We start from the raw sequence: 26371 nt of genomic DNA, 5'->3' as shown, positions 1-26371 counted from the left end.
GACCTGCATGATGCCCGATGTGTCTGTTATTGTTCTGGTTTTGTCTTTAGCAAAAAGGACTATGAATGACCAAAGACTAACATTTATAATTTGTAGCAAAATTTGGTTTATGTAGAAACAAGCCATGTTTTGCATTTGGATAGAGATTTAAATGAATTAAAGCTAAAAATTAAAAAGCATGATGCTGCAACATCTGGTCACTTGTTGAAGACCTCACTTTTAAAGTGGTTAAGTTTGCACAATTTGTAATTTTTTCTTTTTTTTTCTTTTTTCTTTTTTTTTTTTTAGTAAACAGTATTTTTCCTTCTTTTATAAACCAGAAAAACTAAACTACAGATAAATTCTCCCTACCTTGAGCTAATGCTGCAGATAGGGTTGACAAAGCTGTACAGCGCAATCAAACATACTTACATCTTAGCTCATTTTACAGGTACAGCCATAATCAAGGCACAAAGATCTTCTACAAGTTATTTTTTTTTCAATAAAGTTGTACAAAATAATACATTTTACAGTCTGTACAAGAATAATAATCCAGCAGTAAAATAAAAAATGAGGGGAGGGAAGAAGAAAAAGAAGGGAAAGACTGTGAGGACTACAGTCCAGATAATGATTCTGATAGCAGACGGGATCATCAGTGGACAAACTGAAAACAGTGTGTGGTTAACTCTTTCTGCAATCACAGGCCATACGCAGTTCACTTCGTAACATGTCCATGGTTGTCTTTAGACCACCAAGACTGGTTTTAAAAATACCCTTCTGAAAGGTAGCAGTTGGTTTTTGCACTGTCTAGGTCTGTTGTAGAACTGTCAGTATTTCCGTTCAAAGCCACATTACAGTCAGAGAACCAAACTCAAGTGTTTGTCTTCAGACTTGGTCTGTGACTTGGCACCTTCTTTAGTCTGATGCAGTGAATGATACAAAGTGGAGATCACGGGTTATATGATTACGCCCACAACAGTGCTAAATTACCTAAGGTTTTCTCTCCCCAATTTTTGCTTTAGGTTTCAATTTTTTATCCCAAATTCTTTCAGGTGCTCCACATTCAGGGCTTTTATTTAATTAGCTTTTATTTCTTTTTTTTTTCCTTTCTCTTTTTTGTTAATAACAGTGTTAGGGAATCCTCATGGAAATGGCCTTTTAAGTGTTAGGGGCCATCTCAAACTGTCCGAGGGGTACAGAAGCAAGCTTAGAAGTGCTGCTATTGTCCAGCAAGGAGAAAAAAGTTGAGGGGTGCAAATCAATGGGAGATTCAAACAGTTCTCTTCCACCCTATGTGGGCAAGGGTGTTTTTTTTCTTTTTTTAATAAGGAATAAGGAGTCCAAAACACAGAAAAAAGTGCTCTCCATCACAACAACTCGTATTGGCGAAGGTGCATGCGCTGAATAATGTCCCGACAGTCATTGAAAACCCTCCGGATGTTCTCTGTATCCACTGCACATGTGAAGTGAGGATAGCAATAGTGCCTTCCATCTCCACTCGCTGTGCTGATTCTCTGTTAACAGGGAGAGAGAGATACTGGGTTAAAATCAAACCGACTGGGGAAAACCCGCCGTGCTTACAAAACTTGGATGAATGAAGGTTAAGATGAGAGCTCTGTTTTCCAAGGGTGTGACGAAGTGGCAAAACACCCACAGTTTTTCACTGTCTCCTAAAACATGAGATCTACAGTTACCAGAACTGTACAGTGAGGTCACTGCATACTGGGCAACTGCGGAGCGGAGTGAGAACTCAGGAAAGCGCTGTTATTTCCATGCAGCTTTGGTGCTTTTAGCCACACAACTCCTAGGCAATCTGCCCATGAGGAAAGCGGGACTTTGCCTCCTTGTACAAGCTTTGCACTTAGAGAAAGCCTCCTTCAAAATTTTGATTTGCTCCATTTTAAAATGAGTCCACAATTTGATTGCCAGGCTCAGCATTACAAGTAATAATTGTAATAATATTTAAATAATATTTATGTAATAATATTTAAAAACACTTCTGTCTCTTGTAGCTTCAGCTGACCATTAATAGGAAAGTTAGTATGAAAACAACGTTAATATTCTACAGATGATGCATCTTTTGATTAGTCCCTATCTTTAGAAGTAATGCATGGAACAAAAATCTGGCCCCATTAATAACTGCAGGACTTCACTCATCATTCTATTTGAGGTTTATTAATCCTCACCAATTCTTCCACTGTATAATTATGTACCGTGTCAACAAACGTCCGAAGAGCAGCTAACAAACAGCAGTACGGCTCTTAAATGTAAGTGTTTTACGCAGTGTGGATGTTAAATAAAAACGACACAAAAAGTGACAGCATTCTGCAACAGTAGAAGGCAACTAAGAGCTTACATTTGAGACTCATCACATAAGAAATACTGAAAGAAAGGAAATACTTACAAGAAACTCGTCTCTAATAAAGTACTTGGCCCTTGTAACTCTGGGATCCTCACCAGGTTCTGGTGTTGCTGATTAATAATAAAATAAGTATCTCATTAAAACAGATGTCTTTTGGTGACAGCACCTAAAAACTTATTCTGTTTCCAGCTCACATGTAATAGAAACATACTTTGCAAACCGGATAATCCATAACATATTATTGAAAACAGCAAGACTTCAGGAGAACAAAGAAATACTACAGTGGCCATAGTACCCAGCATTCAGCAGGCTGGAGAAATGGCCACAGACGTGACTAGGGGCAGACCAGAGGATGGATTTGTGATGAGCTGTACTGAGCGAAGTGACAGGGGTTTGGCATGATGAAATTTTAATATATTAAATGTATAAAAGACAGGATTCTATGACTACCAATACCTAAAATCTAACATTACAGTTTGGCTGAAAGACAATGAAGATTACATCTATTTCAGAGTTTTCAAGTCTTAGCTGAAATTACCAAAACCACTACAAACGTGGTTAACAAGGAAATGATATATTGCTAATAAAGTTTAAAAGTCTCACCATCATCTGGTGTAGTGTAGCGAGCAAATTCTGGAAAGTAGTCTTCAATTTTAGATTTCCCTGCCAAAACTTTCTCTGCTAGCAAATCTTGTTTATTCAGGAAAAGAATTACTGAAATGGTCCGTAGCCACCTGTAGAGAATGGAAACCAAACACTGTGAAGGCACAGCTAGGATCATCAGCACAAAGAAACAGAACCCAGCTCTGGAGACAGCAGTCCTATGACACGCTACAGGAATTCTGAAAGGTTCCTCTCGTACTGAATCCAAGGGTGTAGTTCTGGGTGTAACCCCAAGTTCAGTTTGTGAGCTTCCACCGAGGACAAAGGATGCTGCCCACTTTCTGCTGCTGACACTTCTTGCTGCGCTCCTCTAGCACTGCTTTCATTACTTCAGCCTCACGTGGCAACTACCAAGCTGTAACTCTGCAGAGTTTTCTTCCATGAGATGAGCGTGTCAGGCACTAATGTAACAGGAGGCAGCTGTGATCAAAGCCTAACTCGGGCTGTGCTGTGAGAAGCAGGTAACGCAGGCCACGCTGCTGCCTGGCTTAACTGCAGCGGGCAGCGATGCGCTGCACAGCTGCTCGCTCAGAAAGAGGAAGGGATGAACAGAAGCAAGGAAATTTGGGGGTCAAGATGAAGAAAAAAAAATTGTTTAATAAGTGAAGGACAAGTGGAAGAGAGAAGAAAACAAGACAAAACACATGATGCAAAGGTACTCACTCACCACCTCCTGTGGGGAGACCTCTACCACCAGGCAGATTACTGCCCCTCCTAACCCCCACCTTCTCCCTTTCATCGCTGACCATCACGTTGCAGGGTACTCAGCCCTGTGGTTAGCTGAGGTCATCTGCCTGCTTGTGTCCCCTCCCAACACACTGTGCACCCCCAGCCTATCCATCGCAGGGAACCAGGGCGGGAAACAGAGGCAGCCTTGGTGCTCTGCGAACACTGTTCAGCAACAGCTACAACATCAGTGCCTCATCAGGATTGTTTCGGTCAAAAACATGAGCTGCTGAAGGAAATTAACTCCATCCTTGCCAGGCCCAGGACACAAGTTTTCATTACAGTATAAGGCAGGATTTACTACTTTATGTGATATAAACAATGAAACATCAATTCACAGACCTGTTGTTCCAGATACTCTTGAAGAGGTTTAGTGCTTCTTGAAGCCGATTGGTCTGATTGTCCTCTCGTATGACCATGTTGTAGCTACTGCTCGCCACCACAAATATGATAGCAGTCACATCTAAATCAAGAAATAGCCATTAGTTAATACCAAACGTCAGAAGAAATATCCAGGAATCCCAAAGTTCAATAAAAAGCTGCCAGACTTTTCAGCTTCATGAAGAGAACAGGCTGGAATGCTACTGCTGACAGCTTGCTTTTTTTATTTCTGGTACGTAGGAAAGGCAGGCCACAGAACAGAAGCAGACGGAATGACAGAAAATGTAGAGAAGAAAGAAACAGAAGCAGGAGAGAGAAACTGAAGAAATTTAGAAAGCAACTTTGAGCTATGAAGAAAGGACAGGGAGGCTCTTGGGGGAAGACCTCAGGACCAGTGGCACTTTTGATCTGTGGGAACAGTACTAATAAAACCAGCAGACTGCCATGAATCCATGGTTCATTGCTCCACTCCTTCTATAGTGTACTACGCTGCTTAGGGGCCCTCGGCTCTTTCCTGGGAAATGTTCCTGGGATCACAGAATTCAGATCTCTGTGTTTCTGTGTGGTGTGCTGCTCCAGAGCCCTTACACTGGCTTCCAGGCTCATCTGCCCCAGACATCAGCAGCAGAAGTGATGAATGAGATCATGAGGGAACAGGAAGAGAGAAGGAGCAGAGGTAAAACCCAAACACATCCATTACTAATAGCACAGAAGAAAATACTGCATGGCAGTTCCCCACACATATGAAGCGTTCAGGTGATACTCTAAGAGAGTAATCGCAACAAAATACGCTGAATTTGAAGTTGCAGTCTACTTGAGCCATTCTGTAGGATCTCACTATAACTTTTCTACCAAAAGACAGACTTGTGCATAGCTTCAAAAATACTTTGTCCAAACTACAAAGGAAAAGACAAAAATATTTTCTCCATCTCTAAAGTTAAGAAAACGCGTGTGGAGAAAGGTTTCACATCTAGCTAGACACAGAGTGAAATGAACAGCTGTAGTGAAGGTACACACAACACTTCAGGATACGCAGAAACCCACCCAATTTAACTGTATGGGAGTTAAGAACACGATCACCTGAACTAAACTGACGGGGACATCAGCGTTGAGACTCCAGAACTTACAAGACGCCAGCAGATGTTTCAGGCCTTACCTGGTATGTCAGCGTTCCAAGGATCTAGTTTATATGCACGTTACTTAAATGAGGGTGGTTTTTATATGTTTTCAGTAAGGGCCTTCCCTTTAGGGCTGTTTTTTGAGAAATTACATTTACACACACGGCTCCCTAAGAAAAGCGCAGATTTATGAACTCTATCACACGCTTCCTGGTCCAGGACATTCTGGGGCTACACTACACTCTGCTGAGGGTATTACAGCCTGCGGGCGACACCACCTCTAACCAGACAGATGCTCTCCACAATCTCATACTGCATTAACGGGTTGCTGCCGATTTGGAACGACGCACCCATCACACAGCAATGTGGCTGCAATAATGTGCAAAAATATGATATTCTGATTTTAGGCTTATATTAGTTAACCTGCACTTGTGTATTTTCTGTAGGCACAAACAGATGTAAACCTGCACTTGGAAGGCAGAATATAGCTGGAATTGAACACTCACATAGCTGGCAAATAATCACAACCACCACCAAAAAAACCTATTTAAATGAGGAGAGGGAAGACAAAAGACAACGGACACACTATATTGTTATCAGATGTGAACTCCTTTCCACCTACACTCTCCCTGTTCTATGCAGTTACTGAAGTTTACATGTCAAGAGACATTCCATCCTGTATGGCAGTTCAGATAATTCCATATCAAGCTACATTGACACCTTTCACATGGTGAGAGAATTAAGATTGGGCTGTTAAGATTAAAATTTTGCAGAGAACTGTTTTATAAAAGAAACAAAAATTCTAATCATACCATTAAAACACTGGATCCATTTTCGGCGTTCATCTCGTTGCCCTCCAACATCAAACATACTATGGAAAAAACATGAATCAAGTCAGAATACATTTTGTGTCCGGGGTTTTTCTTCCCCAAATGCAAACAGAAAATGTAAGAAATCTTAGGACTTCTGTGTCACAGAAGCTAAAATGAATAGAGGATTATGAGAACGTGAGCAGGTAATAGCCCACCAACACACGCACACCGAGCTTTCATCACAAGATATATCGATGTTTACTCTTGCTAACACCTATATTTCAAGGTAACAAATTCTGGTGTCGGTTCATGGCAGATTCATTTCCCCCTCGCAAGCTAAGACACTAAAAAAGGTCCTATAATGACTCAATTGCTGAAACAAAGATCTAAAGTCAGCAAGACCAGACTAAAACTCAGCAGTTTTTGTTAGGGTCAAGCAATCTTTCTAGCCTGGGACAGCAAAGAGAATGTGCATTTTCTGTTACTTAGGTAACTACGACAACTTTGGTCAAGTATTTCAGTATATAAACAGGCAATGAATCAAATACTCAGAAAAGGCATTAGTAAAAACAGATTTAAAACATTTTGTTCCTTGTGATTTAAAATAAAAGCAGAAAATTGCACACCTATTCGCTTTTATTTTTAAAGCCAGACTACTAAATTAAAAAATCAGAACATACTTGCTTTCTATTCAACATCACCTTGAGAAATATAGTAGTCACGGTGACTACATGGCAGACTGTCCTCCAGTTTACTCTGGTATTTGTCTACATTGTATTAAAAAAAAAAAAAAAGATACTTACTGAAAATTTACTTTATCCACTTGAAACTTAGTTTCAAAAATTCCTGATGTCAAAACTCTGCATCTGAGGAGATCCTAGAGAACAGAGGAGGAGTTAGTGATTCAGTACGGATACTTCACAGTTCTCCAGAGATCTGGCAACAGAAACAAACCCCTTTTACCCAGAGCTGACAGCGTATGCTCTACTGCAACAGCAGGGAACAGAGCACGGAGAAGCTGCATTTAGGATTTTCTTCTTGAACAAACTGGATGTGCTTGACTTCTAAAGTACGTGTACTTTCACAAGCAGGGTTTAAGTTCCAAGCTTGGAATAGGAAGAAGTGTTTAAAGGCCACTTATAGCAAACACAAGTGCTGAGAACAGCACAGACCTGGCGATGAGATGATGCAGGCACTGATTTTAGTAGGACTGTGGCACAGAACGGGATCTTTACCACCAAATAACTCCCAACCCCTGAAGACAGATTTCTACCCCAACAGTTCAGCACTTGGCTATTGCAAGAAGTGATTATATCTCAGAATTTCCCATTTTTTCCTTCAAAGAACTGGTAGCTCAACCACTTAAATCTTACAAGAATAGGGCTTTTTAAAGATAAAATTTGAAATATACTGTAGAGACAAAATTGATAATCGGAAGTTGTGAGCTACAAACAATTGAAATTGTTATAAGCACTACAAAATCCTGTTAAAATCAAACAGTATGGCTTTTCTTTCCTGTGTATTGTGACAGCCGTATACGGTGCCTCATGGGTAACCAATCTCAAAGAACCTAACTCGTGTGGGCTGCTCAGTACACAGTCCAAATACGCCAAACTACAAAATACCGCTCTGAATTCATCTAAAGGTTTTATAATTTTGGACTTAAAAGTTTTCACGTTCTTCACAATGGGTCTAAATAGCAAATAAATTGTAACACTTGCAGCAGACCCTTAACCTCCAATATGAAACCATAAAGGAAGTGTCTGTTTTATATCTGAGGATTAGTTGCTACCAATTTTCAAATACAGCAACACAAACTTTTAGTATTTTGTTTCTTGAAAATAGAATTATTTCAGTGACAAGAAAGCCTCATTTATAAGTCCCCTCAGATTCTTAAAAGGATGAATGATTCATTTATTCTTCAACAACTTTAAAGCATACAAATTGCTCTCTCCTCATCAATACTGTCTGCAAAAGTCTTGGGACATTAATGTGGTTTTGGTTACTTATGCTGTAAAAGTGCACTAGATGCTTAACTGCATTATTTATGGGCAGAATGTTAGGAATATACATGTGGTTTTGGGTTAGGGATTTGCTCCTAAAAAGATCCTCAGATTACCTGTAACAAAACGAAAACTACAATTCCTGTTTTGATTAAAACCATCTTCTAACACAGTTATTTTTAAAAAATGTGGTTTACAGTGAGAGCCAGTGGGGCTGAGAAGACACCAACCACCTTTGCATCAACGGTTGATTACCAAGGAGGGAAAACACTAGGAATTACTCATTCAAATGGATATTTGAGTTTTAGTGTCACAGAAGCAGGATGTAAGTCTTGAATCTAGGCAGATTCTCATTTCACCATACATTTACATGTATGTATAAACGCAATCTTAATCCAGTAATTTTTACTGGGTTTTACTAAAAATGTAGAGCAGTACATGGGACACCTGTACTAGTGCCACAAATGGCAGCTGGAGAATCAATGAGATAGATCTCAAAGACAGAGGGGGTGGATAAATTGCGTAATTTCTTAATGAAACCCTCCTTACCTGGTCAGATGGTGTATACTCATTTTGTTTGACTATGTCAATCTTGTCTAGAAAACTGGGGAGAGAAAAGGAAGAGAGTAAATTTTCATTCTCCAGTTAGACAACCCATCTAACACCTCAGTAACCGACACAGTGCCAGATAATGTTCATCGGTCAACGCGCCCAGATCACCAAACGCTGGATACACTTGAGCCGCTCGACACGCGTGTGCGGGTCTGGGGAAGGTGCAGTTCCCCGCAGCCCCCAGCAGAGGGGGAAATCCGCAGCTTTATCAGCCGGGGCTGGGCGCCGCCTCCCTGCCTGGCGGCTCCTCCGGCAGCACAGACAGGAGCTTCAGCGGGGGATTTATTCATAGACACGGTACAATCTCATCGGATACTGCTAACAGCAAAGCAATGACTCAAGTACATTGCCTGTATGCAATTTTCATGAAAGTAAGGTATTTCTAAAAAATTATCATCACTACAGTTCTTTCAATAAACGAAATCCCCAAACCAGCTGCACTACTGGTTCAGCTAAGTGAGAGCAAATGCTGATTCTTGTCAATCGCTTTTCAGTTTACCTTCTGGAGAAGTAGTAGTATGAGGTCAAATGGACATAAAAAGATAATGTTTTATTCAAATTCATTAGGCATTACCTGGAGAGGATATCCTGGAGTCTTTAAAATGTTTTTACCAATTAACTGTAACCTCCTAATTAGCTTGCTTTCAACTCAAACCCCCCAAATCCCGAGGAACCAATCTGTTAACTCCTTTTTATCGTGATGTTACTGCGAGACTCAAAGCCTAGCAAATCAGCAGCTTCAGGACGTGGCTCTGAAGCTGTCTGCACCCCCGACACACTGTCCCGCACCAAGCACCCAGCAAGGCTATGCTGTGCTCAGACTCCTGCCACTGCAGTACTGTTAGGAGATCCAGCAATGCTTCCACAGGTCACTTTACCCCTAGCATTAATGATCAGTCACAGCTTTAAAACCAGTATACTCCAAGCTTCCTTTTAAATTCCTTTGCATTAACTCTTTATGAAGCAGAAATCACGAAGCAAAGGGGAGTTTCCCCTCCCGATCCCTACACATAGGTAGGTACACTGAAAAGCGCAGGAACTACAGTCGCAGGCAGCAATTTTAAGGAGGGGGGAAGGTAGTCACCTCCCAGATTCACAAATCGGAAACTAAACCCCCACTAAAACCAGCAAAGGTCGTTTGTAGCCCTGGGTTTCAGCCCCTGCTTCCCAACTGACGTTCTAAAACATCTAAAGAAGAGCAGGGGGAGGAGGAAAAATAATCGTGTTTAACAGCAGCTTCAACGTAAAGCCCTTTTCTCCAGGAACTAGACAACCACTTTTCACAAATGAAAAGTTTTTGTTTAGTCTAAATTACAGAGGTTTAAACACATGAAAATATATCTTAGTAAATACACCGCTAAAAACATGAAGCAAAGTGTAAAGATCAATTCCCATCACGAAGGAGGAGACAGATCTACAAGGATAAAATTGATGGCAAGATGTGTCCTGCAATTTGCAAGCTCGCCTTTTTCCTCATTTCCTCCAAGCTACTAAGTACGCGGTTATTTATTTTTTTTTAATCCAAAGGAAAAGTAGTAAAGCTCTTTGGTCGGTACACAGTGCACGTTAAATACGTACACCCACCAGGAATTCCAAATAACACGAGTGTGGCCTCGTTATATTTTCTCCTCAGACCACAGCTTCAGGACCAACTTCACAAGGAAGGTGATTGGAAAATGCTCAGAACATAACATGTTGGTGAAGATTTAAAGGCGATCACTGCAACGATCCAGCCTCTCTGCACTGATTTTACGTATCGCTCCCCAAGAGTTGGGTTTTGGGTTGGTTGGTTTTGTTTTTAAAGACTCTGCTAATCAGCTTTAATGGATTTTGGAAACTGACAATTAGAAAATAACAACAAGATATTGCTAAAACCTGGAACTGAAAGTACAAACCTCTTACTGTTGTTTATGCAGACTATTTTTAGGCCTATGATTTCCTTGAAAAACATCAGCCACATAGGAGCAGCAGTACTGTACTCGAGATGAATTCCAACAGCAATGCTCATGCCAGGTAAAACAAGTTCAAATGGAATAAACATTTCTTCTCCCTCCACCAAACAAGTTCCAACATTCAGTAACATCTGATACTCGTAATAATACTCGTTCGAGAAGGAAGTCTTGCACTGTATGGGAGTTACCAGAAAACCTGCCCTTGCTTCCAGGGGCATTTTAGGGAAAACGGAGCAAAGCAATATGTTAAATGAAAATTTTCCTCCTGTGCACATGCTTTTTCTAGCAACTTTAGAAAAGGCTGAAGGCATTAAAAAATCTGGATTTAAAAAAAAAAGTCGGATTTTTTTTCTCAAACATAAAGAAAGGGGATAATTCCTTCAATTGGTCAACTGAAAAATAAACATGTCTGCAAGGAGAAAAGAGTAGCAAAAATGTGATCTAGTCTGATATACCTCAAACAAGGAGCCGCAGCGGGAGCACGAGAGTTCAGAGAAGACCAATACACGATGTTCAGAGACTTTTAAGTCAATGTTAGTCAAGACCAAATAATTTATCCAGTAAATTGAACTAATAATCAAGTCAGACAAGAACAAAGTCTAATTCCAAATAAAAACCAATTCACCATCATTAATTTCTATTTTTAATTCTTGTTATGCTCTACCCAAAACACAAGTGGGGCCACCTCGGTACTGCTTTGTGCTCAGTGCCCTGCTGTTATAGATTGTTCTAAGTCTACTGGAGATATGCCCATCAGCCATGTCGGCAATGAATTTCACAGGGAGAAAGAAAAGTGACCTTGGTGAAATAATTCAAATACAACTGTCAAACCACGAAACCGTATTTTACACTGTGAGCAAGTCATGCACCGAGTTACAGAGTCAGGTTTTTTCTTCTGCAAAGTTTTCCCAGAGATTATATGGAAAAGCTATTTTCCAGAAAGCAAATAACTCCCTCAGCATCGCTGCCAATTCTCACTTAGGGCCAGTTTCTGGATGTGACTAAATAACAGGATCAGTTATCGCTCTGCAAAATACTGTTACTTAGTATACAGCACTTTTGATTGTGTTATAAAACACTGCTACTGCTACAAGTTAAAAAACAAAAGAACAAACTAAACAACAAACTTCAGATCATTTCTAGACAGCAACACTGGAGAAGAGGCATCTCTAGGACAGCAGCAGATGCATCCCTGAGATAAAGATATTAACAAAAATCTAAACCAAGCTGAAATAAAAAATGCACTTTATTTTGGGGTCCCTTTCTTCAGCTTGGGGAAGGAAAAACACCCGTGCAATGTGTTGAACAGGTCTTTGTGTAGAATCAAGTGTCTTTAAGGGGTGCACTTAGAGGCAGACTTCATACAAAGAGATACACAGAGGCTTTCCTTAGCTCCTGCAGGTCACAGCAATTAAGACATACACATATCCCAAACACCTTCAGAATTTTTAATAAGCCTATTATGTCAAAACCACGTCCCAAATTTCAGATCAAGATATATGTCAGTGACTTATTCTAGAGTTTTTTTGTATAGGGAAAGTTGGTTCATCGCTATGTAGAGGGAATTTCCTGAATGAACAATGCTGCTGCCAGACTAGGAACTGCAGCCTGCACTCATTTTGCCCCCTAAAAGGCATATAACACATTACATCTTCCACCTCAAGAAACAACCCGACCTCACCGTTTTGGGAAGAACAGGGAGGGGGAAATCAGACTGTCTTTGCTTGAGCATTTCCTGACAGTCTTCTCAATAAACAGTAACTTGAAATTTTACTCTTCGTGATCTGACTAAATGGTTGGCAGACAGGCTTTTGTTTGTTTGTTCGTTTCTTTGTGAAGAAGAGCTTTTATTTTCAATCTAGAACAACAATGGAAAGGTCTCTTCAAACTGACAACACACCTATAATTGAAGAGCTTTATTTCCATCAGATTTTTTTTTGTCAAGTTATAACCTGAATTTGTATACAAAATGTCTCAAAGACATGTTAACATCTCATCTTTAGTGTCAGTAAGACACTGCAATTCGAGCATTCATTTCAATCCCAAATAAACACAACAGTTGTTTTTAACTTACAGCCCTGGACACTAGAATTGGAACTCTGCATTTGTGAAGTTTCTTGCCTCTGAAAGCCTCAAAGTACGTTATAGACAGTAAATCACAGTCACAACTCCTGCCTGTCTTCATTCATGCTGTATTTCCTGCCTCTGCCACCGCACCCTGAGACACACACCTTACATTAACCCTATTTTAAAGGTAGGCACACAGCAAGTAAGTTAATTGCCCAGAGTCCCTTGAGTCAGTGAAAATGGAATTTTCATTTCCTCTGAGTCATGTGTTTTTATCAAGATTTTACTAAGAATTAACCAGAATAAGAATTATCAAGATTTTATGAAAAATTAAAGTTGTATTTACCCTGACCACCCCTAAAACAGTCTTTACAATTCAGGTTTCTATGTCTGAAAAGACATTAATATTTGTTTACTGCTCTTCCTGAAGACCAAACTACGTGAATGCCCAGCAGATTTTTATTTATTTATCTATACCCTACCGGAACAATAAAATTAACTCAAACCTCCTGAAGCAGATTTAAGCTGAATTTTAACTCAACATTAATAGTGTTTATAAACAAGAGTGTATTTTTTATTTCTCAGAACAGATCATGCTTTACTTTACCTCAAGCCCCTTTTCAGCCCTTGCCATAATCCCTTCTGTTACTCAGCAGCAGTGTTCTGAAAGCTGAGCAGTTAACTCTTTGATGAATTCTTTCTTGAGCTATTTTGTCTGTGCTGAAGCCAGAGACAGGAGCAGGACAAAGATGTAACACCCTCTTTAAAAGGGTATTTGAGCTGAGAAATGTATGATGCCTGTCCTGTAACTTGAAGACAGTTTAAAACCACGTTAACACAGAAGAGATTTCCGCACTGCAAGGGGCCAGGTCTGTCTGGCCAGTACACTGAGGGGAACTGCTGGGCACACAGGCACAGCGACTGGCCCTCCGGTGTGCCCGTCCTGCTGGTGTACTGGTAGGGGGGGTGAAATCCTGCTCCTTAACTGCTGATAAAGATTTCTTTTACATTTCAGCTGGTTTATTTTGCAAGAGAAGCAGAAAAGTAGACAAAGTTATAGGAGTGATGCAAGCGAAATCAGCCACCATTCAATCTGCTGGTCTAGATATGGAGAGATAAAAAAAAAAATCCATCAAAAGTTTTGCCATTACTTTACTGCACAAAGAAAATTAAGGAAAAAAAAGCCTTTAGAGACAGGCACATAGGGACAGTACTGTAACCAATACCATTGGTATAATTATGAGAGCACGGTATTGCACGTAAAAACATCTCACATACGAGGCTCCTGTAACAGAATTCCGAATGTCAGTTCTCAGACATAAGGACCCCATTCAAAACCAGTTTTATATTGCAAATGAAATTCAAAATGTAGTAAGACTTTAACAGAAGGAAACCAAAAACCAACTCTTTAGGAAGCTTTCCCAAGAAGCTGCAAAGAGATTTTTTATTTCCAATTTCAAGTCAAACAGTTTTTATGATTTCCTTATCGAAGCAGCTGGTCACACAAAAAGATTTTAAAACAGTCTAAAGCTCAGAATTTAATTAGAGATGGGATTAATGCGTATATATCCCAGAAGAGTGATTTTGAGAGCGGCCCCAGCTGTAATTACAGCAGAACCTCACGGCATTCCAGCCACTTGGAGGCGGAGGGGCACCATGGGTCTAATTTTGAAGCAAATAATGAGAAAGCTGAAAAGTATGACTCTATATATTTGGAATCATCCTGTGGTAATCAAGGTTACAGTTCCTTATATGGTGTGGAGAACATGAGCACACACAAAAAATAGAATATTAAAACTACGGGGTATAAGGAACTGCAACTATTGCAAAAAGCCCTAAACACACCCCATTGACCAGCCAGCAAAGCCCCCTTACTTTTGTGTGGCCATGAAATACAAAACTTGCCCTAAAAACAAGGCTGGTTACGCACCCGGCTTCCTAAACTGTGTGATTAAAAAAGCGTAATCCGCCACGAGGCATGAATGAATTTCAGGCAAACTCAGCAGAAGGCAACCCATCCCTTCAACAACTGCTAGCGATCGAAAACACAAATGGGGAAAAGGTACGAGAAAAAGAAAAATCTATTTAAAGAGGTTGTAGCTGTCTTTTTTTTTTTTTTCCTCCGCCTGTCTAAAGTTAGTCTGGCTTAGAGGATGCACTAACTTTCCCAATCAGTTTTACATTACAGCACAAGTCCCGAAATAGCTCCCAGCCGCCTTGGCCTCTAGCACGGTTGCCATGACAATGGAACCACAGTGCTATAAATAGCTCATCAGCACCAAATCTTGTGAGACACATCTGGAATGGGGCCAGCCCAGCCCCGGCCTGACATAAAAATAGGCAGAGGCAGTTTCAAAGGCTGGAAAGGTACAATGCGGCTGGGCTTGCGTGGAGCGGTGGCAGAGGAATGGGTCTGATTGCTCGTTAGGAAGGGATTTATTTGACAGGAGATTGGGAGAAGTGTAAAAGTTGCTTTACTGCATACTAAACAGTCTGGAAGGGCGGTTTTTCTTTCTGTGCCCCCAGCCTGCAGGAAAACCACACCGCTTCTGAACCGTAACAACGCAGCCTTTTGCCCAGGAGACCACTAAAGAAGGAAAAACAAAGAAAAGAAAAGAGATCTTCACAAGTTCCCCCTCTAACTCCCGCACATTTTGGGCTCAAGCGTATTTGAGCACTCCTGCGCGTCTGCCAGGCACCTTGGACCGGACCCCACGCCCGCTGGAGCGCTCTGCTCCAGGTTAAAATCACTCACAGGCTGCTCGGCGCCCCCAGCCTGGCACCAGATGTGCTTGCCAAGCCCCTCTGTGTGCTGCAGCTGCGGCTGTTCTCCTCCTCACCCCCACCACCGCTGCTCTGCACCCCCAGCAAGGACAGAACGACGGCTGTGGGCCCTGCTGAGGCTACAGACCAGCTGTGCGTGCGACTCCGGCCGACCCAGCGCCCTGCCTGCAGAGGTGGAAGGCAGGGCCAGTAGGCACGGCAGAACCCAGCCCGTTTCCAGCGGCTCCGCTTGACAAAAGTGCCTTTTAAGCACGCATTTTCTGTCATTTAGTGGGTGAGAAAATGTCGTATTTTTAGCACAGACTCTTGATCAACCCATTCAATTACATCCAAATTATCTGTGTGGGAACAGAATGTTATGTCAAAAATGTTATTCAGTATATTTGTCAATATTACCCAACAGAAGACATTTGTATAATCAGCAGATTCAATATTTTCTACTGCATATGAAAGCAGCAGCTCAGGAATCTGACTGAAGTTGGAAGACTTTGCTATTTCACAGACACTGGAAATAGCAGTCAGCATGATACAACACAGCAAACACCACTCCCAAAACACAAAACCTTCGCTGCTCTATCAAAACCCAATAGAGACTACAGACACTAACCACAAACTCCAACTGTAACGTGCATTAACCCACTGCAAAACACCTTCCCTATGCCATAACGGCACCGTGCACGCGCTCCACACAACGTGCACCATCAGCCCAGAGATTCCTTTAGGTCCCTACATGGACGTTTTCATTTCTAAAACTTCTGAAGTAACTTCCATGGAGGCTTAAAGCTGTTTGTAAATGTCCCTCCCCTTCCTTTTGCCACAACCAGTTTGCTCCTCTGCCATCTGAACAATGTATGTTTCAGAAATCAGTTTTCACAGACTTATCTTGGAAAAAGTACTTTAATAACCTGCAGCTCAGCACAATTCAGGATTTATGAGGTTTTATAAAAATACTCCAAGTTAGTTTAAGAGCCTATAATCAACCACAAGTTTTATTTAAATTATATAAAAAAGAACGGTATATATTATTGTTTTTCTTCCTTAAGAAAGCAATTTATTAAATATTACGAGATAGCCGTTTCTGGCTTGTGTAACGATTGAACTTGTCCGTTTTGTCTGGGAGGGAGATGAGGGAGGGGGCTGTACAGCAGAACGCCCACAGGGTAACCCAAACCTGGCCAGTACTCCGGCCCTTCGCTGGCAGGACCTCCGTAGCCCCCCCGGGGCCCTGCCAGATGCCCTCTACCAGCAGCTCTTCACCTAGACTGGGTGCTGCTAACGGATCCCTCCTCCTCTGGCCATGGCTGTGGAGGGACGCCTTCCCCAAGCAGATCCTCTCTGCTTTACGCTTCCCACTGACCGGGGGCACATTTCATCCCACACGTTACAGCCGCCTGCCTGCCTGCAAATGGAACCCGTCCCGCACAGCTTCCCCCACCGATAACCGACACAACCCCCAAACACTTGAGACTGCTCCAGCTGCCTTCACTCCTACTTGGTGAACTTGTATGGAGGGATTTTCACACTCTCACAACTACCAAAACAACTCACTACTGCGTGCCTCCACAGCTCACCTCGCCATACAAGCCTGTATATGTCAAATATCTTCAGAACACCCCTCACCCCACCCCAGAAAACCACGTCGCCATGCCAGGAGGAAACGTAAGCTGTTCCAAGGCCAAGGCTGGTACAGAAAGGAAAGGTAATGATATGGGTGAGGTCACTACATGTGATGTGACTCCAGGCAAGCCCGGGGAGAAGGAACGTGGTGTGACTGAGTGGGGAGGCATATGGCACAACCCCCATTAACTTTTTCTTTCTTTAAGCAGGCTGCAAAAAGACAACAGAAAACATCAGAAAAGGTGAAGCAAACATGCAACAAAGCTCAGTTTGCTTCCTGCCCCTTTTCTCCAACTCTTCTTCCTGATTCTTGGTGGGCCAAACACACAGAGACCCAGATCTAAGTAAGATCCCATCTCTTGTAAAACTCTATCAAATCTATTGCTTTAGACAGATATGGGAAGTTTCTCTACACCCTAAAACAATTCTGTTTGCCTGCTTTCAGTTTGACTTGTCCCTATTCAGGAATGTGTTTCAAATAAAACAATTAATCAGAAATCAAACCATCAGCCATCTCTAAACAATTCATGTGTTACTGGGAGCAGAATGACAGGCGAGTGGTGCGCTGGGCCTGGGCAGTTCCCAGGATAGGGAAATCAAAGTCCGGACAGGAGGGTGGCCATCGGGCATGGCAAATGGCAGCGCTGATGCGGCAGCCTGCACTCCCCGGCTGTTCTGGGACTTACTCACTGCAGTTCCTGCCCTCCCTGACGCTTGAAATGGTTTTAGCCTCCCATGACTCTCAAAGACTATTATCTTGATGAATCGAACTCCTAAGTACTCCATCAAATTTAGTATCTTTTTTTAGTTATTTCAGCAAGAGTTCTGCACCGTCAAGACTAGCATTTTTAATTTTACACAAGAAATGACAAGCTGAAGTCCAATACCCAACTGTAAGAAAATACTGAATTGTTTCCATCATCTTTACTGTCTTTAAAGCCATCGACCTGGACTAGTGAGAACTCAAGTACGGCTGATTGTGAACTTCTCTCCCTGCCTCCCCCTCAATATCCATATTCTTCATGTATTTTTTAACATGCCTGTTTTCTGGAAGGTAGGAAAGGGTCTGTATCTATGAACAAGGGCAGGGATTTTTCTGTTGCAAGCCATTTTTAATTTTAAGTTGAAGTCACAGACCTTCTACACAGCAGATGAAACCAACAGAACTGCATCCCTGACTGCGTCCCTCCTGCGCTCTATGGGAACCGCGCTTGGAGGGAAACCTTCCACTTAACAGTTTTTCAAGATCTATTCAAAGCAATCAGGTGCAATAGGGATCTTTTCAGGCAGGTTTAAGAATATTTGCTGCTAACTTAGTCTAAGGAGACTGTTTAAGCAAAGTCATTTAGGCAAAAATCAACATGAATATTTTTAATGGACTTAAAGAGTGTCTCTAAAGAATAGAAATATTTGAAAAGCCCCCAACATCTTTGAGTTCAAATCAGCAAATGGATGCTTGCTTCCATTTCAGATGGGAATTTTAATATGGCAACACCTATGCATTTTATATGTCCCTACTGTAGGCTGCTCTGAGCAATTCAAACAGGAGAACCTAATCGGATAGCCTTTCACTGTGCTTCAGAGTATTTATATGAACCTTGTCCTCATGGTGTTCAGCTCCAGGGCTATTTCATCAGTAGAATGCCCTTCAGTTGATAAAGACCAGTGCATACATATAATTTAAAAACAGCATTTTCTGCCAAGTTAGTGACATCACTAAAATAAAATAATGTTAAAAATGTTAATAAAAGTGTATTTCCTTCAATCACTGAGACCTAAAAACACAACCAGAAATTAACAACAACAAAAAACCCAAACCACAAAATAATACTAACCGAAGAGCTAGATCAGAATAAAATGATACTGTCTGACAGCCACAGAACACTTCAGAAACATTATCTAGCAGTATATGCACCATGCCTTTCAGAGAATAGAAGAATTAATAAACTACTTGATACTAGTTTCCGTAATTTGAAGAAACAAAGCTGTCTGCAAAACCGGACAAATCCAAGGTTCAGACAGCTCCCACGTTATTCAGCTGGTGTGTGGCCTGTGTCACCTGAACCCCAAACGCTGAGAACAGACCCAGCACTTGCCCAACTACCATCTGAAAAACAGGCAATGTGATTTTTAACAGGAATTTTAGAGATGGAGGTAGGTGGAGCTGACATGATCTCACGTGACAGAACAGGAATTTCGATCCCAGGACGGAGTTTCCGCAGGAACTGGGGCAGCAGTGATAGCTGGGGGAAGGAATCAGGCCCCAGATGAGCCCAAAACAATGGGAGGAGGAACGGCTGCCAGGTTCTGCACAGGGTGGTCGGAAGGACGGCACCGCCTTACTGAAACACGCCTGTACAAAGGTCTCCAGAGAAATAGGTCACACGTATTTAACATACAGGAATATAAATCCAATGCTGGAATTTTGCCTGCTTAAGCACTGTCCCAAGTGAGATTTTTGTTCAGGATTTTAGGAAGTGAAGTTCTTTGGGAACTAGACAGTAATTTTGACTGTTACCCTGTTCATAGGACACTCAAATGGTTCATGTCATTTCTTTTACACTGGTGTCACACAAAATGCTTACTGCAGGTACTCTGGACTGGAACCGCAGGCAGTGTCTTCCCAGGACTACCTGTCAATACCTGTTCAGGAACCGACAGCTGAAACCACTCAGCAGCTCACACGCCTCACAGGAGGCATGCTTTTTGCATCACCTCCACCACCCCTTTTTGTTTTTTTTAAAATGTTCCTGCTTCAGCTTGGGAAAAACAGCTCCAGGCCTCTGTAAAAGCAGGCACACAACCTAGCATCTAGTATTAGAAGTATCTGTAAAGAGCACACCTCTTGTTCTGAAGTGAGTTATAACAGAAAATTATTAAAAAAAAAAAATTATGTTTGATCATGGAATTTAATACCAGACATACTTTAAAAAATAATTTTAAAACAAGCCAGTGATACAGAGCTACAAGAGTAATTCTATACTGTTAATTTTGAGCAGTACAGCGACACTAATTCTTTGGCTACTGTGAAAAGTATTGCCTGCAAATATCCGTTTCTGTGTTCTTCTGCCATTCAATAAAATGAAGAAGTCACATTTAAGTGCTTGTCTCCAAAGTACACATTGCATTCGGGCAGATAAAAGAAGCTTGAAGCCAAATTCAAAGGCGAACAATAAAGGTGAACATACTTCTGTGGGAAAGCCATTCCCAGGGAGTGACCATGTTTCTGATAAAGCACAGCCCTCTTTTATTCTCACAGAGATTTAACACATCAAACAAAAAGAACCATCACTCATCTTTGCCGAGTTTTTTGTTACTTTTAAAAGGAAAACCTAATGCAGACCCTCCACCTTCGCTTACTCACGTGCTGTTTGTGATAACATCAATACAGTCACTGCTGCGGAGTATTTCCCCGCACTGCACTTGAATACTTGGTGCTTTTCAGTTTACTATTAAATAGACACCTCGCAGAACACTGTGGCTTTACAAAGGCTCACAAACAGCACTCATTTAGCAAGTGACCTTTTAGAATCTTTCAAATTAAATATTTTTTTGCCACCCCTCTCTTCCCCACTGACTGCAAACCTGATTCAACTTATCCTGAATCAGAATTTTAATCATTATAAAAATACGAACTCCTTTAAACCTCATCTCTCAGAACAGAAGACTGGGTATAAAAGACCTTTAAAGCAGTTTTAAAAGCTCTAAACATTCTAACATCTGTGAAACAGAAGGTAGGATATACTTATGTTTGCAAAATATATTTTAACATTTGCAAAATGTATTTTTTAACGTGGACTTTTCTAAGCTGCATGCTTTTACGATTAAAGTAACAGAATTTAACATGAAGTGTGCACAGGAAGAGTAAAAGCCCTGACAAGGCACAACCGTAGCCTGCTTCCTCTCTCAGCCAAGAGTCACGCCTGCTAGTTTCAGCGCAGAGAGGTTTTCCATCACAGTTCCCTGACTCGCAGCCGAGCAGTCAGATGCTGCAGAACATGGAACCGAGGTAGGATTGGAGTAACTGTGCAGAGACGTGTGTGGGTGATGGACGTGCGTGTGTGAGAAAGAGTTCTTGGGTGAGCACACAGGAAAAAGGACGCAAGGGACAATTTTGGAAGGATTTTAAAATCCCTTATTCTCTAACTAGCTTAAGACAATGTTCCAGTGACGAAGTGATAATGCAGCTGCTTCAGGTGCAATTCATTCTTTTAAACTCGCTTTATTGGCTATTTATTACAGTTATATAAAAGTGTTGTAATTACCTAAACAATTCCTAAATCTGTTATTTACAGAATGTAATTATTTCAGCATTTAAACTTTAAAATCCCTTGGTAGCAGAATGGATAGTTCAATCTTGAAATGGAACCTTATACTCAGGAGAATATTAAGATTCAGGAGGTACTGAAGGTGCCCTCACAGTCTCAGCATCCTCAGTAGCATCCTTGTCAGCAGACTCTACAGAGGGGCCAAGGACTGAGGAAGCCTGGGCAGGGAGTCTTCTCCCGTAGCCCCAGCCTTCTCTTCTGACATGGTCTCTGTGCTCCCAGGCAGTGCCAGAGCCTTGACCACAATCCACCCTTCTAGCGAGGTGGAAGAGAACCTCTGCACTGGCCATGCTGTACAAAACTCTGCTAAATTTAAATTACCGCAACATCCTCTGGAAACCTTATTTTAGCTCCACCCCTTCCCTCAGGGGATGGGGGGAAGAAGAGAGGAGAAAGAAGAAAAGAAGATTCTAGCCGAAGCAAGTACAAAACAGTGTGGTGAGCTCTGCCTATGCAGGTAGCGTGAAACAACCCACAGAGAGGTGGAAAAGAATTTCTTCTCGGTGAGTGTGAATTCTGAAACTCCAGTGATGCTGGTTTATGCTTTTTTATTTTATTACACTGAAAACCAAGTATCACAAAGCTATGAATAACAACTCATGCTCAAGTGGGTAGACTCCTTGCTCCCCTCCATTCCATCACAGACAGGCAGCAGGGAATCCCAGGGAAAGAAAAGCCAAACTAAATAGCTCAAGGTGTGCGTTCAAGTTTCAGGGAATTTCCAAACTCCACTGGACAACTAAAAGCTCTAAGAATCCAGTAGAGGACACACAGAACTTGGCCATCTCTTTGTCTGCAGAGGACAGTGTCTCATTTAAATGGCTGCTCAATATCCAAGTCTACTATTTTGTTCAAAGACATAAATCCAGCATCCCTCTTCCAACGTCTTACCACAAAAAAGCACTAAAGGATGTACAGCACCCTTTGGTGTTGCAGTCCTGGTTCAAGTATGTGCCTAACACTTAGTGGGCACCCAACACTCACAGATGTGTAATAACCGTGAGTTGAAAGCCGGGCTGGAAAGCAAAGGCATGCAGCAGCGCTGGTGGAACGATCGTGAGCCAGCTGTAGCCTGGACGGACTCACCTACTGCGCTGATACCTGTTCTAGAAACTGTGTGACTTAAGAGTGCTGAAGACAATTCCAGGATTTCCATTTGTTCTGCACTACTATAATTAGATCTTCCGGATCCTGGTTTACACTAAGAGCAGCAGCAGCAAAGACTGCAAGGTGGAAAAGACTCAGCTCAGATGGGTCAGACAGGGAGGAAGCCTGGGGAGAACGCTCAGAGGTTCTGCTGAAAAGGTGTGGTCTTACGATACTTCATGGTATCAGGAGCTTACACACGCACAGTCTATAAACATCATAATGATGTGAAACACAGCTTTCATCACACCACAGTGTTTTAACTCCACTTCCTCTACTCAGCAGCAAACAATTAGATTCACCACAAAAAAGGGTGCCTCAGCACAGCGACTGATATATTACAGGGAAGTTAATAATATGTGACTACTAAATATAGCCATCCTCTGTTTTCTTCCACATTTTCCAGCCTAAGACGTTTTGGCAGCATCCTGAAGACACAAGCTGCCCTGTATGGATTGTGGTGCTCTGCAGTAGGGACAGGTGCAGCACTCTCACTATGGCACTTTTCCCTTGCCCCATCCCACCCACGTTTGGATCCTATAGCTTCAGCCTGGAAAGCTACAGTTACCTTCTTTGTGTAAAAGCACATGCACAGGAAGTCCAGGGACTGAGTGCCAACAAGCAGACGAGAACATTAAAAAAGGTCTAAGATGCTAATAAACCAGGCCAGAATTACCCACTGCATCTAAATCAGGTTTTAAGGGAACACCAGTGGAGCACCTCTGCAGATAAGCACATCACTTTAATTAAAATTTCCCTCCTTTAAATGAACCCACTTCCAGTTCAGAGACCTAAGTTCTAACAACACATCTTATGATTTTCTGTTTCTTTGCTTAAAGACAATAGAATGGGGAAGGGGGAAAAAAAAAAGTCTGATATAATTTACATTCGGGTCACTGACTTTCTTGATCGTGGCTCTGAACACCAAGCCTTTAAAAAGGAAAAAGCCAGCCAGCCAAGCCCCACACTGCTCTGCAGTAGAACTTCCTCCTGTTTCTCACACTCATTTTTACCAGTCTAAGCTGCAGCTACTTAGTGCCGTTACAGTCAAAAGGTATCCCAAGGAAGAAAAAAAAATTCTTCAGCTAACATCACCACTGCAAAACGCAATTTTAACAATGTATTACTGATTTCTAAGAGAGCATGCAGAGAAACCACCAGACACTTACGCAGAAATGCATGTGTCTACCTCTGCAGAGTAAAAATTTGTTTTCTGCATGTCCAGGGTGAATCCACCATGATGCTTTTTGGATGTTAGGAATAAATGTGAACCAATTCCGTATTTAAAAGATACGCTATTTAAATGTGGATACACAACCCAGTTTGCCCTGTAATTCATGCATGTATAAAGGCAGCACATGCTTGTACAGATTCTGGTAATTACAGAGTTTTGTTTCAAAACCTGCCATGTTTCACACAACCTCAACACGGTAATTGTCACTTTATCTCACCATCTACGCTGTGATTTCAATTATGCACAACAAAGAGACTGCTCATGAGAACTGAGCTGAGAGGGTAAATCGCACCCCTAGTAATAACAGCCACAAACCTGTGTTCATTGGTGTGTATTTGTTTTTAAAAGGAATTTGTTGAATTATTACATATACCTCTTACAGACTGGTGAAAGAAGAAAAATGCACTGGGTGCGGCACTAATCTTTCATTTGTAAGTCTTGTCTTGAGGGAAATCGGTTTCATATTCTTCACAGCCACGTGACTATCAGAAAACCACAGCACACAATTTTGGCATAATTAGCAGGACTTTCTTAAATACAGCCCAGAAGAAAGCGCTGAGAGAAACAAATACATTTCACATCATTAGGGAAAGTCAGAGCTGAAATGGAGGTACCGACCTCTGCACAGAACAGCAGAAATCCTATTTTTAGTTCACAATTCCAATAAGAAAACAGCTGGGAGTCTAATGAAATTATCTTGGTGACAAATTTAACGGACTGAACACTAAAGTTACTATTTTTAAACAAAGTTCCTAATTATCTTTCAAAACAAGAAGCCATTAAGCAGCAGTGGAGCCACAGCTTCCCAAGCATCTGCTAATGCTTGGCTCCAATCAGATCGAAACTGGGAAATGGCTCAACACCTTTCTGATCCTAAAAGTTGGTTGAAGGCCAGGCTCAGGGTTTAGTTGGGTTTCTTTTTCTTTTTTTAGTTTAATGAAAGCAGTCCTGCTTTGACCTGTCCAGTCCTGCCTTGCCCTGCCCATTCCCCAATCACCCTCTCTGCAAGCAGAGAAGGCCTCTGTGCAGCTCCACATCTTGCAACCCACCCGCGTGAGGAGAAGGTAGAGAGCAGAACAGAAATGGAGCTCAATGTCTGGAGAGAGCAGGTGAGAATGACAAGTGATAACAAACTGTTTGTTCAGCTCCCTGGAGGAGAGGTGGACAGTGAAGCACTCCAGAGGGAATGGTGAAGGGTCAAAGATCTCACCTAGCAAAGAGCTCTGGAAGAGCACAGAATAATTCACAATATAGAGCATATCGCTATTTGCAAATTTACTGAACAAGCCACATAAGTCACAATAAAATTACTTATCATCTGACACATTTTCCTCCAAATAGCTCTTTAAAACTAGACATTTTAATTATGGTTCCCTTGCTAACACACTGTGACAGTAACACATTATACTTGTAACCTCACATAAGGCCATTCCACACTCCATACTTACTATATGGTTTATTTTTGAAACAAACTTTTAACAATAGGTAGAGAATTAAGAGTTAGCACTGAAAATACACAGACAGTGTACCAATATCTACATTTTAATGTGACACAGGAGGATCCTAGAGCCTGGAATGGCCATTGGGGGAATCCATCATCTATGCTGGCAAGACAGGAGAACACCTCTAAATCCATCCTCCATCCCTTCTACAAAACTACTTAATCACGTGAAGATTCTTGATGACACTGCAATACTTCTTGACATTTGTACCATGAAACAATGACATCCTTCACCTCATCTGATTTTGTTTATAACCTCACACCATCCAAAACCATCCAAGGGTTTTTGCAGATGTGAGCTTTTGCGTTCATCTTGAAGGTATCACAACAACAATTGGGGAAACTGAGTTTCCCGAAGTCTGGCCTTTAATAACCAAATGTGTTGATCCTAAAGCAGTTCAGCTCTGTGGAACAGAGGTGAAGGGTCAAAGATCTCACCTAGCAAAGCTCTGTGAAACAGAGGTGGCAGAGTCTTCCAGCAGAAATGGTAGAGATGCCATTGAGGCTGAACCAAGAAAAGAACTAGGACTGTTTGCACCTTAACTGCAAACTCTATTCTTCATGGCACACAAACTGTTAGGCAGAGCTAATGAAAAGACCAGAATAAAACCACCAGGAACTCAAGCAAGACTGGTTCACGAGACTCAGTCTGATGAAGGAATATCCAGAGAACAGCCACACTCTTTACAAAGCTATGTAAGAAGATAGCCTTGCCAGACCTGAAGCTTCCACATGCCTAACTTTTCCACACTGTCCCTGACTTAAAAAAGAGGGATGAAAATCCAACTCGAGATGCCTTAATGGCAAAGTGGTGGACAGTGTGTTCCAGACATGGTCTTTAGCAACCTTGCAAGTACTACCAATACTGGCAATCTATGACCAAAAATGGCAAACTAACACAATGCACAGGGATTGTGTTAATATTTCTCTTCTTAAAGGTATTAAAATCACTTGGGCTTCAGAGGTTTGGTGGTTTTTTTTTTTAAATTTATTGTAAAAACACCATTTCCTCAGCAAAGATCATCTGGCAATACTTGGCCAGCTGAGCCGCACTCGCTGTGGCTGCCCCCAGCACCACCCTCCCTC

At 41.7% G+C, this 26371-nt stretch overlaps 1 protein-coding gene across 2 annotated transcripts in view; it reads right to left on the bottom strand.

The window, feature by feature from the left end:
• Positions 1-1073: 1073 nt before the first annotated feature.
• Positions 1074-26371, bottom strand: part of GNAS (GNAS complex locus) — a 92001-nt gene continuing 66703 nt past the window's right edge. For both annotated transcript variants that reach the window (XM_010143738.1, XM_010143739.1), the window contains 7 exons: positions 8594-8648; positions 6845-6918; positions 6042-6100; positions 4073-4193; positions 2945-3075; positions 2384-2451; positions 1074-1493 (listed from right to left, as the gene is read on the bottom strand). In XM_010143738.1, coding sequence (XP_010142040.1) covers positions 1347-1493; positions 2384-2451; positions 2945-3075; positions 4073-4193; positions 6042-6100; positions 6845-6918; positions 8594-8648 — 655 coding nt within the window. In that variant the 3' untranslated portion in view covers positions 1074-1346. The remainder of the gene's footprint in view (positions 1494-2383; positions 2452-2944; positions 3076-4072; positions 4194-6041; positions 6101-6844; positions 6919-8593; positions 8649-26371) is intronic.

Source organism: Buceros rhinoceros, unplaced genomic scaffold, assembly GCF_000710305.1.
Source record: "Buceros rhinoceros silvestris isolate BGI_N320 unplaced genomic scaffold, ASM71030v1 scaffold16099, whole genome shotgun sequence".
Taxonomy (NCBI): Eukaryota; Metazoa; Chordata; class Aves; order Bucerotiformes; family Bucerotidae; genus Buceros; species Buceros rhinoceros.
This window is presented reverse-complemented; position numbering and strand designations above follow the sequence as displayed.